This window comes from Apteryx mantelli, chromosome 12 (assembly GCF_036417845.1).
Source record: "Apteryx mantelli isolate bAptMan1 chromosome 12, bAptMan1.hap1, whole genome shotgun sequence".
In the NCBI taxonomy this organism is placed as follows: Eukaryota; Metazoa; Chordata; class Aves; order Apterygiformes; family Apterygidae; genus Apteryx; species Apteryx mantelli.
The window spans coordinates 13,690,259-13,706,767 of NC_089989.1; the positions used below are offsets into that span (position 1 = coordinate 13,690,259).

A 16,509-nucleotide genomic window follows, 5' to 3' on the forward strand; every position below is an offset into this window, starting at 1 on the left:
CACTGGCAGCTTCTCGTTTTGGGGTTCAGCTATGCCCTCTGTTAAGGGTCAGCTTCACATGTGTGTATGCTAGTCTCAGGCTGTGAAACGAACTCCCCTAGGAATGATGGCCACTCACGCCACATATTGCTATTATCTCCAAATACGGAGTGGTTTCTTTCAGCATGCTTTTTCTATGTAAATACATAGCGACATCTGTGTTTAAAAACTATTAAGCAAAGCAAAAACAAACCAGGCCTTTGCCTGTGCTTTTCGCAAGGAGGTGATGATGGAAGAACAAACAAATCTCTAACTGTTTAGGTCCTATTGCTTAATAATATGCTGGAGGACTCTAAAATACTTGAGCACTGAATATGGCATAAGCACTGTGAGGGCTCCAGTAGCGTAATTAGACAAAAAGTGTCTGCATAACAGCTGTAAAATGCCAGAACCTCTGTCCAAGCTGTTGTGTTACTGGGATGGATTCTGTCCACGTTAGAGATCAGGAGCGTAGGACGTGAACTTCCTTTAACTGACATCCACCCCAGATTTTGGCTTGCCAGATTGTTGAGTCTTGTGCTATTAGGAGCTATGAAAATGTCGGCGGATGTGAATCAGTGTGACTCCATTGTCAGCTGAGTTGGTTTGGTCAGAAATCTGTCTATTTTGGTAAGGTGCTAATAGCGTTGCAGAGTGCCTTCTGTTGTGTTAGTGGCCTTCCTAGAAATGACTCGTGATCCCGTCTGTGCCCTGAGATGAGTTCTTCATGGACTGTTCCTGTTAGGAGCTGAGACTGAACAGTGAAGTTTTTATGTTGTATGTCCCTTTTGGCAGAGCATGTCTAATCAGGAACCTTGATGTTGTAATACTTGTTTTTTTGTTTTTTGTTTTTTGTTTACTGTCCCAGAGCCGGGTGATAGCCGTGGATAAAGAGAAGGCTGCTGTGGATCTCACCAGGGAGAATGCACAGAGGTAGAAGCCCAAATATTACTTTATTTTTTGGGGGGGGGGGAGGGGTAAATTGTTGTTTGAGAAAGACCAGGAGTCCTCAAGGTTTGGTCACTTAATTCATGTTTATCGACACTGGAAACAAGCAAATGTTTAACTGTTTGACTCAAAGTGTCTAAGAATCCAGGAAAAAATGCTTATATTTACTATTTTCTTTCCTCTGACTTGTGAATACGCTTTGCCAAGACAGCAGCCTAGATAAACAGTCGTGCTCTTTGTCTTCCAAGGGTTTTCAAAGTGTTTCATGGTCACTACCCTTATCTCTTTTTTATGAACTTGGGAAATAAGCCTGCAGATAGTAAGAATATATATGTCACTTAAGAGGTTAAGGATGGGTGTAGCCTGAACCTTTCTTTCTCTGGCTCCCTACATCATTACTGCCATGTTTTTCTGTCATTGCTCTTCTAGGTATAAGCTTTCACGTTCAGATAGCACCTTCAATCTGATGTGCTATGGTAGTATCCCTCAGCATCCTCCTCACAGTCTGGGGTTTGGTGAGAATGGTGCTGCTGGGTCCCACACTGCTGTTTGCAGGAGCCACCTGCCCTGTGGCTGAATGTTCAGAGCTTCTGAATCAAACACCTCATGCCAGTATTTGCTCTGTGACTTCCTGCACTGTAAGGAAGAGCTGGAGTCAGAGAAGCTCTGTATCAGATTAACCTTGTCCTTTCTAGCAGCTCTGCTTCCTGAGCTGATTCTGTTCAACCTGAATTTCTGGTTTGTCACTAATGTAGTGAGCACCAAAGCTAGAATCTCAACATGTTTTTGAAACCAGGCAGAGATTTCTCTAGACACTGGCTGCAATTGAGGACAGGGGATGGGGTGTCAGGGGAGACCCGCTGTGTGCCATAGTGTGCTGTTGGTGGTCAGGGAATGACACCTCCTGTGGGAGGTTTGGTGTCTTCCTCTGCCAGCAGATTTTGACCAGCCTTGTCCCTCTGTAGCTTTGCAAAGTGCTTCCTGTGCCATTGCTCACAAAAGCCAGAGGCAAAACTGATGAGAGGTATTTTGATGAGTGAACCACACAGCTGAAGAATTAGAGGTTCTGTTTGTCCCTTTGGTGTCTCACACTCTCTGCTTCTGTGGCCTCTTCTATAATATCAGGCTACCACCAAGCACCAAGGCAAATTTCAGGCTGGCCTCTCTTTACTGTCCCAGCAGCATCAAGGGCCTTTTGCTCAGCATTCCTCTGATTTAAGGAGTTCTCCATCCAGCCACTTCCCCCTGCCAGGGAGCATATTCTGAAGCCAGCCAGGAGCTAGGGACAGGTCAGACTGGAGCACTGTGAGTGCCATGCACTGTGGCAGTCTGACAGTCTCAACACTCTTCTATCTTGTATTAGCACAGTGAGTCAGAGAGGTCAGAATCTTGGCCAAAATCTATACCTATTCTCCCTAAGAAATACTGAGGTGTTTATAGGCCTATTTCTTAAAAAATAAATAAATAAATAAAAACCCAGCATACTTGCTTACTCAGCACAGAAGGGAGAGGTGTTTGTGTCTTCTAGTGACTTCAGGGATTCTGCTGGCATGAGCAGCTGGGGAGGTCTGGCTGCAGATGAAAGGCCCTGGCAGAAACATATTTCCTAACTAATGCCCACAGAGATGTCAGGGGTGAGAAGGATCCTGAGTTAGAAGGTAGCATCTGAGAAGCCCTTGTATGCATTTTAAGTGCATTATCCTGAACAGCCTGTGCTGGAGCTGTCCCTAAATGAGTCCCTTCTCCTTGAGCTGTGTCTGGCTTGGGGATGCTGCTGCACTGCGCATGCTGGTCTCCTGACAGTGTGCAGTAACATCTTGTCACCTTGACATTGGTACGTAAGATGCAAGATCCAAATGTGACTGTCCATAGATGCCTAAAAACATATTCAGATGCCAGAACACTTTTAAGATCCAGATTGTCAAAGAGGGTGAAGAAAGAATGTGGCAATTTTTTGAGTATATTGTCTCCACTTACAATATCACAGATTTGCATATTTGAAGCCAGTAATTGGAGGGGTTTTTGCAGGTATGGTGAGCTCACCTGGGGGAGACCTTGCAGATGTAATTAATATGCAGCTGGGTGGGGGAATACAGCTGTATGTATGGCAACAGATGATCAAGCCTAGCATAATGTACACAGTTAGGTTTTGGATGCGCAGGAGCCATGCCCTGGAATAGTCATGGGAGTGCAGTAAGCTCTGCTTTGAATGCTCTTCCCCAGGCAAAGAGCAGATTGTACACTTCCCTCGCTGCTTGGCCTGAGAGGAATCCAGCTGCAGTCAGTGGGGATGGGAAACACTTAGGGTGTAATGTTTTCTATTTAATGTTCTGTTTATTGAATGTGCTGTTCATAAATCCACACAAACATGTCTCCTAATCTTTCCTCTTTCTGTTCTTGCATCTGGAATATTCTCTGCAGGCTGCAACTCCAGGACCGGATCCACATCCTCCACCATGATGTTTCATCCAGTAATTCTTTTCATTGTTTTAATTCCTTTTCTCTTTTCTTTCCTTTTTTCTTTCTTTCTTTTTTTTTTTAACTTTGTTGAGGGGAGGTGGGCATGAGAGACAGCCAAGGGTCACGCCCTGAGATGCAGGGGTAAGAAGGGTGTTGAAGTAATAAAGAAAAAGGTCAGTAAGAAGTGAAGCACTGTCGAGCTTTTCCTTTCAGAGGTTTCCAGCTGAGAGAGGTCCCCAAGCGAAGTGCCTCAAAAACTAATTGTTCATGATTTTAGGTGTCTAAAGGTTGTGTCTGAGCTGGTAGTCCCAGTGCGTGCTCACTTTGCTGGGGAGAGGCAGACATATACACAGAGTAATTCATTTCATGCTGACGCAGATGCTGTAAACAAACGTGTATGTGCTTGTCTCTCCATTGATGTTAGAGGGAGCATAGGCATTTAGTTTAGATTGAATGCCCAGCCTTAGTCACCTGAAGTTAGGTGAGCTGAATGAGTGTCCGTCAGATGCAGAGAAGGATACCTTCTTTCTTCCCTGGCCCTGCCTGAAACCCTTTGAAGCTGCCATTTGGTGAGGCTTCTCCAGCTAGGCAGTTACGTGCCCAGCATGTGCTTGGCCAGGAGCTGCAGTGTTGCAGATTCATTAGCGCGCTATTCCGGCTGTGTGTTTTTTGACACTGTTACTTTTTAGGGATGTGTCTGCACAGCCTTCTCCACAGATCTGGGGTTGCGCTGCCCTTACTGCAATTAGCAGACAGACACCTCCAGTCCAAAAGCCGTGTAGTTCTGTTGTCGCTGCACCTGCGTGGGGAAGCCCTGTGCCGAGAAGCTGGCCTGCGAACAGTGCCACATGCGCATGCTCACATGGTGTCTGGGTCAGAGCTGGTACACCTCAGTCCGGACAGTGGCAGGAGCAGAGCAAGCTGAACCTTGCCTGCAGAACATACCTTTAGATGGTTGATACTGCTGAGAGACGGGCTCTTTTGCTCCTTAGATGCCCATCTGCAGCTTTGGCAAGAGGAAGGATACACGTCCTGCCAGGTGGTCTAAACTTCCACTCAGGTGTATGTGGACTTCCTCAAGTTCCTGTTGTTGATTCAGATTCAGGGGGCCACAGAGCTCTCTAGAGCGCTGTACTGTAAGATGTTAGGCCAAGAGGGACTGTTGATACAAAAGAAAAAAAACAGTATTTTGCCTGTACTTAGCTTTGCATCACTCTTGCATAGCCAGACGTGCATGCGTGTTTGTCTGGAAGGACACATTGTTTTAGGGATAGTATTTTAACGTTGAGCTTAGAAGGGATGTTGTTATGGGTGAGAGTTGATTGTGACTTTTTTTCTTCAGGTTCTGCCAAGCAGCTGCTGCCTTGGGGCCCCGTGGACTTCATAGTCAGTAACCCACCGTATGTCTTCCATGAAGACATGGTGTCCCTGGCTCCAGAGATCCTCCGGTAATCAGACAAATAATATTTTCCTTCTCTGGTTCTTTGAAGCAAGGTTTTTATGCTGTTTCTTCATACTACACACACACACACACACGCATGCAGTGTGTGTGTGGTATAGTGTACATACATGTGTATACAATAGTATAGCATTGCTTTAATACTACTGACAGGCCCTAAACAGTATGAAAGTAAATTAAATATTTATAAAAATGAAAAAAGCACACACTTTTAAATTACCAGGTTTCCAATCCGAAACTGTTTTGTTTTGAAACGTTTTTGCCATTAGGCATTTTTGTCATAGTTGATATGAGTTTATGAAAGAAAGTGTAATTAATCTGAGCAGCTTTTTTGTGATGGAAAGAACCTGGATGGAAACGATGTGACCGGTTCTTGTCACAGACTTCTCTTAAACAAACCCACACAAACTTGAATATACTTCTGGGGGATCTGGAACTACTCTGTGTGCGCTGCTCTTCCTCAGAATTGATTGTTGTGCACGTCAGGACAAAGTCCTGCGCCCACCCCTGTGCAAGACGTGCACAAAAGCAGATTCCGTCCTTGAAATTGGCTAAACTTTCCACATTCTAATTTGGTCTGCTAGGTTAGAAGGCAGTCTAACCTGGCTATCGGCACTGCCAAAATAAGGCAAGTGATCCCTTGTAGAACCCGCTCTCTCTCTCTGCCCAGCTAGCATAGGGAGAACATATCTATATATTGTAACTGTGTGGCTCAGGCTGCAGTTGGCTCATAATTTTCAAGAAGAGTTCAGGGAATGTTTTCTGCTTGTGCTCAACTCAGTTTCTCAGCCTAGTGGTAGCTTTCTTGTTACTCCCTGTGAGTAAAAGCCATGAGGGTGCTCTCACCTGCTATGAGTGGCAGAGTTCAGGTGTATTAGATGCACATTTTTCTGTGGAGCAGGGCAATGGAAGTTACTGCATTTGTAGAATGCATCCTCAAGGACATGGCTCATACTACATGCGTTTACTGTTAATGTCTCCTTTTGCCCAAACACTAGCTATGAGGACCTTGATGCACTGGATGGGGGAGATGGTGGGATGAGAGTCATCAAAACAATTCTGGCTCTGGCTCCTTCTCTTCTGAAGGATTCTGGGTAAGCACTGCTCTCTCTGAATTTCTTGTCTACTATCCATCCGCTTTTATAACTTCCATTTTCTTTCCATATAAGAAGGTACAGAGGGAAAACAGTTGCAAAAAAAATTTCCCCCTTTATCTAATAGACAGCAGGTTAAAAATGCCACAGGTATAAGCAGGACTTAACTTGCATTTGGGGTATGCACCACTGTATGAGCCTTCCTTGACCAGTGGTGGTGTTTCATAGTCATTAGCAAAGTGAGAATTTTTAAAGGTCAAAGCAGCAACAGAAAGAACATGGAGGAGAGCAGCAAAGAAAGAGGGAGCACAAAAGAGGAAAATTTCTAAGCAGAATAACTCATTGAGGGAGAAGTGATGTATGATGTAGAGCTCTGTGAGAATGAATGTAGATCTTTGCTTTCCTCCCACCCTTTAATTAGGGGAAACTTGTAAACTGTGCCAGGATACAATGCTGAATATCCCAGGAGAAACAAAAGATTCATCCAGGGATAGTTTCTTAAATGTCAAATTTCTCCATGATTATGCTCAAGATTGTCTGTTCCTGTTCCCTGTCATGTGGGATCCATTTTGTGCTTAGAGACCTATGCACAGATACTTGGGGGACCCAAACCTCTGTTCTGCCAAGGGCGTTTACATACCCTTTTGAAAAGTCCTGACCTTTTACTCGCTTAAGAGAAGTCATTGAAAATCTGCTGTTTTGAGAAGAGGAACTGTAATGCTGAGAGGCACACTGCTTGGGGAAGAGCTCATTCTTCATGCTTTGCATGACCACAAGAGCACAAGAGCCTCAGGGCTTACCAGCAATGGAGATTGGTCCCATGGGGTTAGTTGTTAGGATTATATTTCTTTCCCTTTTTGCTTGTATTATCAGGTCAAGCTGCCATTGAGGAGTGGGTGTTTTTTAAGGTCAGGAATGAGATCCACACCCAACTTGTAATTAGTTTGGTGAATTTATAGGGAGTGTTCAGTGTGGGACACTTTAGGAATTCTCAAGGGAGTGTATGGCTGAAGCTTGGCCTGTTCTTTGCCTATTAAACTTGTATCTTGCTACTCTGTCAAGGGCAGCGACCAATTCCATCATCTCCATGTGCCTGTAAGCTAGGGTGGGTCTGCCTTGTGGCAAGAGTGAGACTCAGAAATGAGCCAGTGTCACACAGCCTGACTGCAGCAGAACTACCCCTCCAGTGTCCAAGCCCAGTACTGGTGCAATAATTGAGGCTACAGTCCTGTATATAGGACTGTATGGCCTGAATCCTGGTAGCGTTTTCATAACTGATTTATGGAGACATTTATTATGGGGAAAACTTGTGTACTAAGTTATATTTTATGATTCTCGCTACTGGGACTTAATGTCACCCTGCTTATACAAAGAGGGACTTCATACTGCCAGTATTCATGCATTTGCATCCTAAAACTTCATTCTGGCCCTTCCTCAGCAGCCTGTTTCACCTTTAAATTTTTGGGGGCCTCAGTCAGGCTGAACAGGTGATTTCTCTGCATGGGGTTCACAAGCTGGGCTCCCTACGTCTCAATATCAGGACTAACTGCTCAAGCAGAGGTATACCATGAGAATTTCTCTTAAGATCAACCTTTTCTCCCTCTGAATGAAGCAGCTGGAATCTGCATCTTAAATGGACAGCTGGGATCTGTTTTAGAATCATTGGATTGCAGTGTGTTTCCTGATCATCTCATTTCCTGCACAGATAGGAGTCATCCAGGGAGAAAGAAAGACCTTAATTTTTCTCAGCTTGGAAACTAAATGTGTACATCTCCCCACTTTCTATTCCCACATGTGTCCTTTCAGGAGTGTGTTTCTGGAAGTTGATCCCAGACACCCAGAGATGGTGGAAAACTGGCTACAGACATACCCCAACTTGCTACTCACTCTTTGTGCCATTCACAAGGACTTCTGTGGCAAGTAAGTCTCTTTTATCTTCAGATTTTTGCTTCAGGTATAGGTCTGTGTACTGTCCCCTACATCCCAGTATCTTAAATGAAACTCAGCCAGAGAAAGTCAGCAGCTGAAGGCAACCATTTCCAAAACGAGGACTCCCTTCAAGTATCTCAGCATTCTTTTATGTCCCGAGGTAGACAGGCAAGTGTTTCTGAGTCAGAAGTGCTGACACAGGCAAGCATTTCTGATGGGGTGACTAGCTCTGGTGAGATTATCTTCTGTGGAAAATTGCTGTTTTACATGATGGAGATAGAATCATCTTCTCCCTTGTAAGACCTAATGCTCTGTTCATTCTTTTTCCCACAGGCCTAGATTTCTGCACATCCAAAAACAAAGCAGGTGATAACTGTACCTGAAGTAAGTCTTCCTTTCAGTATGCTTCTCGCTGGTGAGCCCTGCTGAACAGCTTGTTGAAAATTCTGCATGGCAGAAGGACTCTCCACTGCATTTCCCAGTGCTTTGACCTCTCTGTACAGTGGCAGGCCTCCTCGTTTCCTGTTACAGTCTTCATCTGGAGCTGCAGAGGATCAACAGAGAAAAACTAAGAAGCATGCAGAAGTGTTTCACCTTCCTCAGGGAACTGCATATAACTTTTTAGATCTATGCTAAAGTGACTCATTAATCTCAGAACCTAATGTGGAAGAGTTCACAGTTCCGGTTATTTCATCATATTTCTGTGATGACAGATTTCAAAGAAATGCTTAAAAAATACAGCTTCTCAGCATATCAGATGGCACATTTGACCTAGAAGAAATATCACAATTTTTTGTTCTGTTTTTGCCTTAGGAGAAATTTAAGAAAATGTGATCAGACTGTATGATAGGTCCAGACTGTGGCTTATCATGGTGCATAGTTGTGTGGGTATAATGGGACATGACTAATCTGCACACTTCAGATTCAGTTTTGTTCCGGGATCCTGATGCTCTGGAGTGGCTCTCCACTAGTAAAGCAGCCCAGTCCCACTGAGCGGCATGTCATTAAAGGATCAACGCACATGTTGCACTATGATTGCTTAGGAGAGACAGAGTTCTACAGCTCAGATAAAGTGATTTTGAGGTGGACTTGGGAAGGCATCAGACCAGAATTTACCAATGCATTTGCCCCTTTTGGAATATTTTTGTTTGGGCTAGAAGGGAAAAGCCTTGCATCTGCCCAGCTATGGGTCACAGCTGAAAAAGCACCTCCTCCTATCATGTGTTTTCTTTCCAGATTCCTGGCTGTATAGGTCACTGACTCAAGAGAAAGGAAGGAGCTCCTTTGGTATTGTTAAAACCAGATTCCTGGCTGTATAGGTCACTGACTCAAGAGAAAGGAAGGAGCTCCTTTGGTATTGTTAAAACCATCTGAATATACAGCACCTGTCGTGTTGTGGATGCTGCTAGAAACAAACAATACATCAGAATAAAGATAGTACTTCACGTAGGTGAAACCGGGTCTCAGATCAGTGTTCCTTACAAGAACTGCTGTGCAATCATGTTTTCAAATGTGCAAGCAAAGCTGAATAAACATCTGGGATCCATACATTGCTTCTGAGAGTAATACCTAACTTCTGTGTAAGGTGTTTAAACCTAAGACTTTACAAAGGAGGTCAGTATCACTACCCCAGTTTCACAGATGGAGAAATCAAAGAAAGGGAGATGAAATGACTTGTACAAAATTTGACAACAGGCTTAGTTTGGAATAGGAACCAGTCTCCTGACAGCCATGGAAATAGCTGAGGTCTCTTTCTTTGTCTGGCAAAGATGACTCAGAGTCAACAATGAGAGCAAAACTGAGAGAAGTTCCTGAAATGGACAGTCAAGATCATGACGTTATAAATAATGGAATGATTAAATCTGAGCTGCTTCTTGTTGTTGCTGTTGTTTCCCAGTGTGGCGAGTTCCTTTCCTGACCAAAGCTAACCAGGGAAGGAAGGAAAGAAACCAAACCAAAGGATCTGATGAACTGGTCTGAATGGAAACGTTTACTGGGCCGATGGAGGTGAGCATGTACTAGGGGGATGGAAGTGTCAAGATAATGACCTTTGCAGTCTCCGAGTGTGCCAAGGAGGTGCTATCAGGCAGTCCATCCAGGCTGAACTGAGAGCGCGTAGCCAGAAGCACTAGCTAGGAGCTGCGTCAGCACACTTGGCATCTGGCTGTTGGGAAAGCTGCAGTGAATTCAGAGGGCTTTATTTGAGCAGTAATACACCTACTCCTTTTCCTCTCTACCTCTCTTGCACTGACTCTCCCCATTCTTTTGTTCACCCTTTAACTCTTGAGCCTTGGCCCTGCTTTCTTCAGAGGTGCCAGCACACTCTCTGATGTACTAGCTCAGGTCTCCACTTGGATTCTCTTTCCACCCCCTGGCTTTTTACCCTTCTGCTCACAGGTCGGCATTTCACCTCATCCCACTATTCTCAGCACTGCATTAACCCCCCCCACACACACACACCTCTCTGCTCACCTCGGGGAGTTTGCTGTGTCCAGTGCTCTACCTGAAACTGTGTCTTCACTACCTGACCTGGGAGAGCACAGTAAAGGAAATCTAGGGAAGGGGAGAACTGAAGAGACTCAGTTGAAGTGAAGCTTACCCTAGCTTTGGAAATAAAGTTCCAGCACAGCTAATTTCTTGCAGCTTTGCCTGCCGGAATGGTGAGTACAAATTGTAGTCAGAGGGGTTTTCGTTTTGTTTTTTGTTCTTTTTTTTTTAGTTTTTGCTGATTTCTTGTTTTGTTGTTTTAATAATAGTTTAAAGGGGGATTTTTTGTTTTTGTTTTGTTTTATTTAGCTCACAGTTTGTCAGACTGGGGTCTTTAAACTTGATTTTAAACAGAGTTCCCAGATTTCATCTCAGCATTGACAGTATTTATGAAGCACAGAGCAACAAGCACAGCTTACTTCTGCAGGATATTTAAAGAGTTGGATAATTTACTGGTTTATGAGGGTGTTAAATGGCATCATGTTGCCTTCTTCAAGGGACAGGCTGATTCCCAGCAGCAGGCTAGAATAAGCTGTTCCTCTGCAAGCGCTGGTGGCTGTGCTGTTGTCAGAGAGCAGTATGTATTTTCTCTGAAGCATCTATCACTGGTCAGAGGCCTTAGCAGGACATTTTCTCTGTGAGATGGACTCTTGGTCTCATCCATTAGGACAAGTGTTAAATTCCTATATTTATCACGAAAGCAATAATAAAAATGCTTGCATTTCTGTGGGTTTGTGCTGTGTAGTGGTTACATGTCTCGGGAAATCACATGGTACTGCTGGGCTTCTCATAAAGACAAGAGTGGAGAAAAATCATTCTTTCTCCCAAGAAACTGGATTTATTTGTCAGAGTCCCATCTGAGGGAATGTCCTGGCGTAGTACAGTTTGTTCTTTAGTGCTTTATGCATATTGGCCCAAGCTCATCGTGGTACAGAAACGCTGCAAAGCTTTTTGGATATGGTAGTTTTAAGGAACCACGGACAGTCCCAGTGTCCTTGCTTAAGTAGCGGGCCATCTGTGTCAGCTGTGAGAGGGACACTCTACCACACCAGCAAAATACTGTGCTCATGAGCTCTCTGCAGAGGGTGCAGCTGCTCTCTGAAGCCGCAGAAGGCTGGTAATTCTGTCGAGGCTTTACATAATCAAGTATCTGACATGCACTTAGTTTTCTGGGATCTTACTGGGTCTTTGGAACCGTATCAAAAAGGTATTTTTTCCCTGAAGTTTCAGAGGGGCTTCTTTTTCCTGCAGGATCCTGAAGAGTGTGATTGCATGCATTCCTGCATGCATTTCGGAGAGGCACCAGTTGAGAAGTATCTGCTAGACCATGTTGGCTTTCCCTGAGGAGGAGGTGGTAAAAGCTTGCTCTTTGGCAGAGCCCTGCGGGTGGTGCTGTGGTCCCGGCTTCAGCTGTCAGGGCTGGAGACTACCCTGCTACAGGCTTTGCTGGCACCACTGCACTCGTCAAGAGCATGGGAAGGTGCAAACCCTCAGTGAGGAAACTGGGCCAACAGAAGACTTAAGCATAGATGCAACTTTAGCCTTTATTCCTGTACCAGTAAAACAGAGCTTCAGCACAGCCCTCATCTAGGGAAGCTGAGAGAGGACCTTGTGGTTGTGGTACAGGACTGGGATTGCACCTAATGCCATTAATGGGAAGCCTGAAGCCCCTTTAGAGCTGTGTTTTTCTGCGTTTGTGGACATCTCCAGTATGTTGGAGGACAGAGATGGAGAGTGGCATTCTTGCTCCAGTGTAATTTCCCTGTGGGTATCCAGTCTTTCTTGCTGCCTTTAGAGCCAGGTTTTTATTGCCCTCTCCTGATGTGGAATACAGCTGGCTCTCTTCTTAGAGCAGCTTTCATGTATTAGAAGTCTGTTACCATGTTTCCTCACAGTCTTCATTTTGGAGGAAAGAACACTCCCCACCTTAAATGTTGTGTGTTGCTTTTGTAGGCCCCCTGTATGCCCTTCCCTCCCTTCCTGAGAGAGAAAAAGGGGAACCAGGTGTGCTGAAGGTTAGTGTGCTTCAGATATGCTGCAAAGAGATACTTGCGCCTATGGTGGTTGAAATAACAGAGCTGCTAGAGCTCAAGTTATTACAGGGGAGGAGCAGTGAAGACTAAGCCAAAACTTGCATTAACATTTTGTTTGTCTGGGCAAGTTCTCAAAAGCTTTATTAGAATTATTTTATTAAACTACTTTTTTTGCTCAGGGTTGCATCTGAAAGGACAAATACCCAGTGAGAGAAGACTTCTCTCTCGCCGTCCAAGCACATGATGAGATACTAAGACTTTATCAAGCTTCCAGGCTGTTGTCTCTTCCATAGATGTTTTGATGGGCTTTCAGTAGGTGTCTGAGGTTTCAAATGTTTCTCCCTGGGAAGGGTCATATCATAGCCCTTTTCTGTTTCTTTTGCTCGGCAACTGCTTGCACCTTTCAGCATTGTCCATCCAGTCCCCAGTGAACATGGGAGGCTGTTTACATGCTACCATCCTGCAGTCCTGGGATCATGGCCAAAGCATGCTCTGCCTTCAGCTGCTGAGGTTGGTACAGGTGGCATAAGTTATAGGAGCTCCAAGGATCCTCTAAAATGTGCCATAGCTGCAGAGTCAGACCTGTAGCCAGCTCCCTCCTACTCTGCACACTCCTTTTGACTGTGCTGGATGGACTTGGGCTGACATGCCCAGGCTTCAGAGTTGGGGGCTGAACCATTTCCAAGATTTGCCTTCCCCCTAGGGCAGTCTCTTGTAAATGTGCCCACCAACAGGAGGCAGCCTCTTGCAGGGTGATCTATCTGCATAGCATTTCATTCTCCTGGGTGTGAAGAAAGATTGTGGGTTTCATTGGGGAGGGTATACTGGGTAGGGATGAGAAAGAAGAGGAGCCTGTTTCCAGCAGTTCCTGCCCACAAGCAAGGCCTGAGTAATCCCAGGTATGACCAAAAGCAGGTGTGACTTGCACTTTCTTCTCCATCTGCCATTACCCCATCAGAGGCAAGCAGGCTGTTGTTCCACTTTGCTCCCTTTAGGAATTTTAATGTTGTGTTTGTTGGAGACTTGCCAACGGTTGGTCCTGTATTGGGATTCGACAGACTTGGATTCAGATCCCTGCTGTGTGACAAACTGTACGTGTGACCTTGATCATGTTATTGCTTGCTCTTTCCTGCTTGTACGGTTGGGATAATATCACTTCGCTCACAAGAAGCTGGAGAGGATATGGAGTGCTCAGTTATTGCAGAAAGCACTGTGATTGTCCTGTGGCACCCTGTCCTTCAGTCACATCCAGACAGAGCAAAAAATGAGCCAAATTTTATTAAACAAATGCATCTCATCTGCTGTTTGGTGGCAGGGCACGCCATCCTGCTGCAGCATGATGCATCAGGCTTGTTCCGCTAAATTCCAGCGATGCCAGTGCAAAATCAAAGGATGTGGGAACAAGCCAAAGTGCTAACACTAGCTTTTCTGCAATGGTGTGTCTGAGCGTGATGAGAGCGTGACACTCAGGCAAACCAGCCTGCTGCAGAATGCTGAGGAAGTTAAGTCTGCATCCTGTGCACAAAAGCCAATGGTGCTTTTACAGTACATGAACATCAAATATGTTGTTATTGTAGACACGGGTGCAGAGAAATGCTGCCACGTGTTGTGGTCTTGATGGTTTGTCTGACTTACGCAGTTGATGTCAGAACTGTAACCTTGTTAAAGTGGCAACTTCTAACTCTAAAGATCTATTCCCTGCTCTATTGTCTGCTCCCTTCACCAGCAAACCTGAATTGTCACTCTTCTGTGCCTTGCATGCATTTTGGGCACAGTGGGTACGCAACAGCAAAGGTGTCATTTCAGTTGCAGCTGCTCAGTCAATGTTATGATGATAACCATGACTACGTAAGCGAAGATACCACAGGATAGAGGGTAACAGTCTTAACTGCATGTGAACAAGCTGCCGCCGTGGGAAGATAGCACCTTGTCCCCATTATGTACTTACTCTGGATTCCGCTTGCTTCAAAGGGCTGCGTAGGTAGTCTCAGGCTTTATCTTTTCCTTTAGGACAGCTGAGATGTTCTGAGATCATCCTGTCCGTGGCAGGGAGAGTCAGGAGACATTGCAGAGATTTTCAGTTCCTAGGTTTGAATTTGCAGCACTGCAGAGTTTGTCATCTAAATATCCAGGGCCAACAGGCATGACAAGAAATGGAGGCACAGCAAAGGGAAGAGCCTTGGCAGAGTCATGGAAAAAGCGTAAATGCTCTTAATAGCAGTTCTGGTAACCTAGCTCTGCTTTTTTGTCCCTTCACCTGTTCTGGTCCTCTTTTAAATTGTGTGCTCATATAGCCATCCCAGCTGTCACCTGGGAGGATGATAATGCCTTCGAAGCAGGAAGTAATTGTTATTCCTTTTCTCTTTACAATGGGAGAATGTGACCAGAGAAAGGCTGCACTTGGAGAGCCTTGGTCTGGAGATATGACATGAGGGCAATTTTCACAGTTTGCATCACTGGCACGGCTGCTGCTAAATGTTCCAGGACGCAGATATACACAAATAGGACAGACATGGAGGAGGAAGGGACTGGTGACGAAACCACTGTATGCAGTTAATCTATAGAAGGAAGGACTCTTGAGAAAGGGTGGGTTAAAATGAAGCTAAGATTTTTTAGAAGAGATGGCTTGTGCTGCCATTCCTTCTCTGCCTCTAAGAAATGATGAAAAGAGGTGTGGAGCTAAGTGTCTCACAAAGTGCAAGTCATATATAGGATGCAGACTCTAGGCACCTCTCATGCTTAACCTGTATGTTTTAGAGAGTGAATGGAGCCCTTTCTCTGATGTGGATGGCCTTGTGGTGGGCCTCGACTTCATAGGGAATAGGGGAGCAATAACAGCACAGCTCTCTGAGGAGCCTTATTCTTTTTTCTTCTTTTATTTTTGTAAACACCAATTGCACAGTTAGGTATCAGCTATACCCAGCAGTGTATGGGAAGGATGACCCTGTTTTTAGTGGGATGTCTTGAGCAATTCTTATATGGGAGATCTTGATTGCCAGTTTATGGTAGCTGCTGTCTATAGTTTTTGCTCCTCACCTGCCTCCTCTTCCTTTGTTGACAGTTTTTGTCTGCTGTGTGTTGTATATAAGCTGTAGCATGGACACTCGGGGGCACACTATTTTCAGGTTGATGGCATAGTGCTTACTGCAGTGGAGTCCTCACCTGGCAGCTGAGTTCCTCCTTCAAGCAGTGCTGGTAGATGAGAGGCAGCTTCTGTTGAAATCCTCACTGCTTGAAATATTTGTCCAAGACTGTCTAGAACATCAGCACAACTGCTTGGATTGTTACAAAATTTCCTGCCCGGTGTTTGGCTTATGATTAATTAGTGAAGTTTGCATAGTGCTTTGATGTTCTAGCTCCAAATACAGAGTAAGCAATTGCAACTCTGTTGACCTCAGTGGAGTCATCCCACTCACTCCAGCTGAGTAGAAGTTGGCCCACCTAGTGATACATAGTATTTGTATTCTGTGTAACAAGAGTCCAGTCATTGATTTAAGCCTTCCAGGGACTGGAGGCTCTTAAGCTGATAAATCTTTCCTTCTTTTCCACACTGCTCTGCCACTCATCTGGGAGTGACCTTCTCACTATCCCTTTTGACTTTGAGCTTGCTGTTTCTCTGGACTCCTCTAAGCCTCTGTCCTGAGCCACTGTCCTGAGCCTTTGCCCTTCGTGGTGTGTTTGTATTACCATAATGCTTAGAAGCCTTTGTCACAGTCTGCTCCATCTCTTTAAGCTTTCACGACTTTTTTTCCCGTGCCAGTATCTTGTTGTGCAACCTTCCCCCTGCAACTGTTGTTGGCTTGCATGGATAAATTTCTTTCTATTCTAGATAATTTGGAGTAAGTTCATCACAGAGAAATGCTGCTCTGTAAAGCAGTTTTGGCTTGTGTTCTCCTTGATGTGATTTTGCTACCGATGGGGCTTGCTGGAGTGGGATGAATGCTGCTAGTAGCTGGCAGGATTTGTGCTCTCTTGGCTCAAAAATAGCAGATTAAGATCATACTTTGCTCAAACAAGGCCTCTTCATTTAATGTATATGGGCAGGGGGCACTCAGGCTGCAAGTAGTTTTTGTACTTTAAT

General features: G+C 44.9%; 1 protein-coding gene across 1 annotated transcript in view; it reads left to right on the plus strand.

The window, feature by feature from the left end:
* HEMK1 (HemK methyltransferase family member 1) overlaps nt 1–16,509 on the plus strand; it is a 38,077-nt gene that overhangs the window by 20,351 nt on the left and 1,217 nt on the right. Inside the window, exons 5-10 of the mRNA XM_013951950.2 lie at nt 887–951; nt 3,388–3,437; nt 4,769–4,874; nt 5,884–5,979; nt 7,786–7,899; nt 8,242–9,915. Of these exons, the coding sequence (XP_013807404.2) occupies nt 887–951; nt 3,388–3,437; nt 4,769–4,874; nt 5,884–5,979; nt 7,786–7,899; nt 8,242–8,278 (468 nt within the window). The 3' untranslated portion in view covers nt 8,279–9,915. The remainder of the gene's footprint in view (nt 1–886; nt 952–3,387; nt 3,438–4,768; nt 4,875–5,883; nt 5,980–7,785; nt 7,900–8,241; nt 9,916–16,509) is intronic.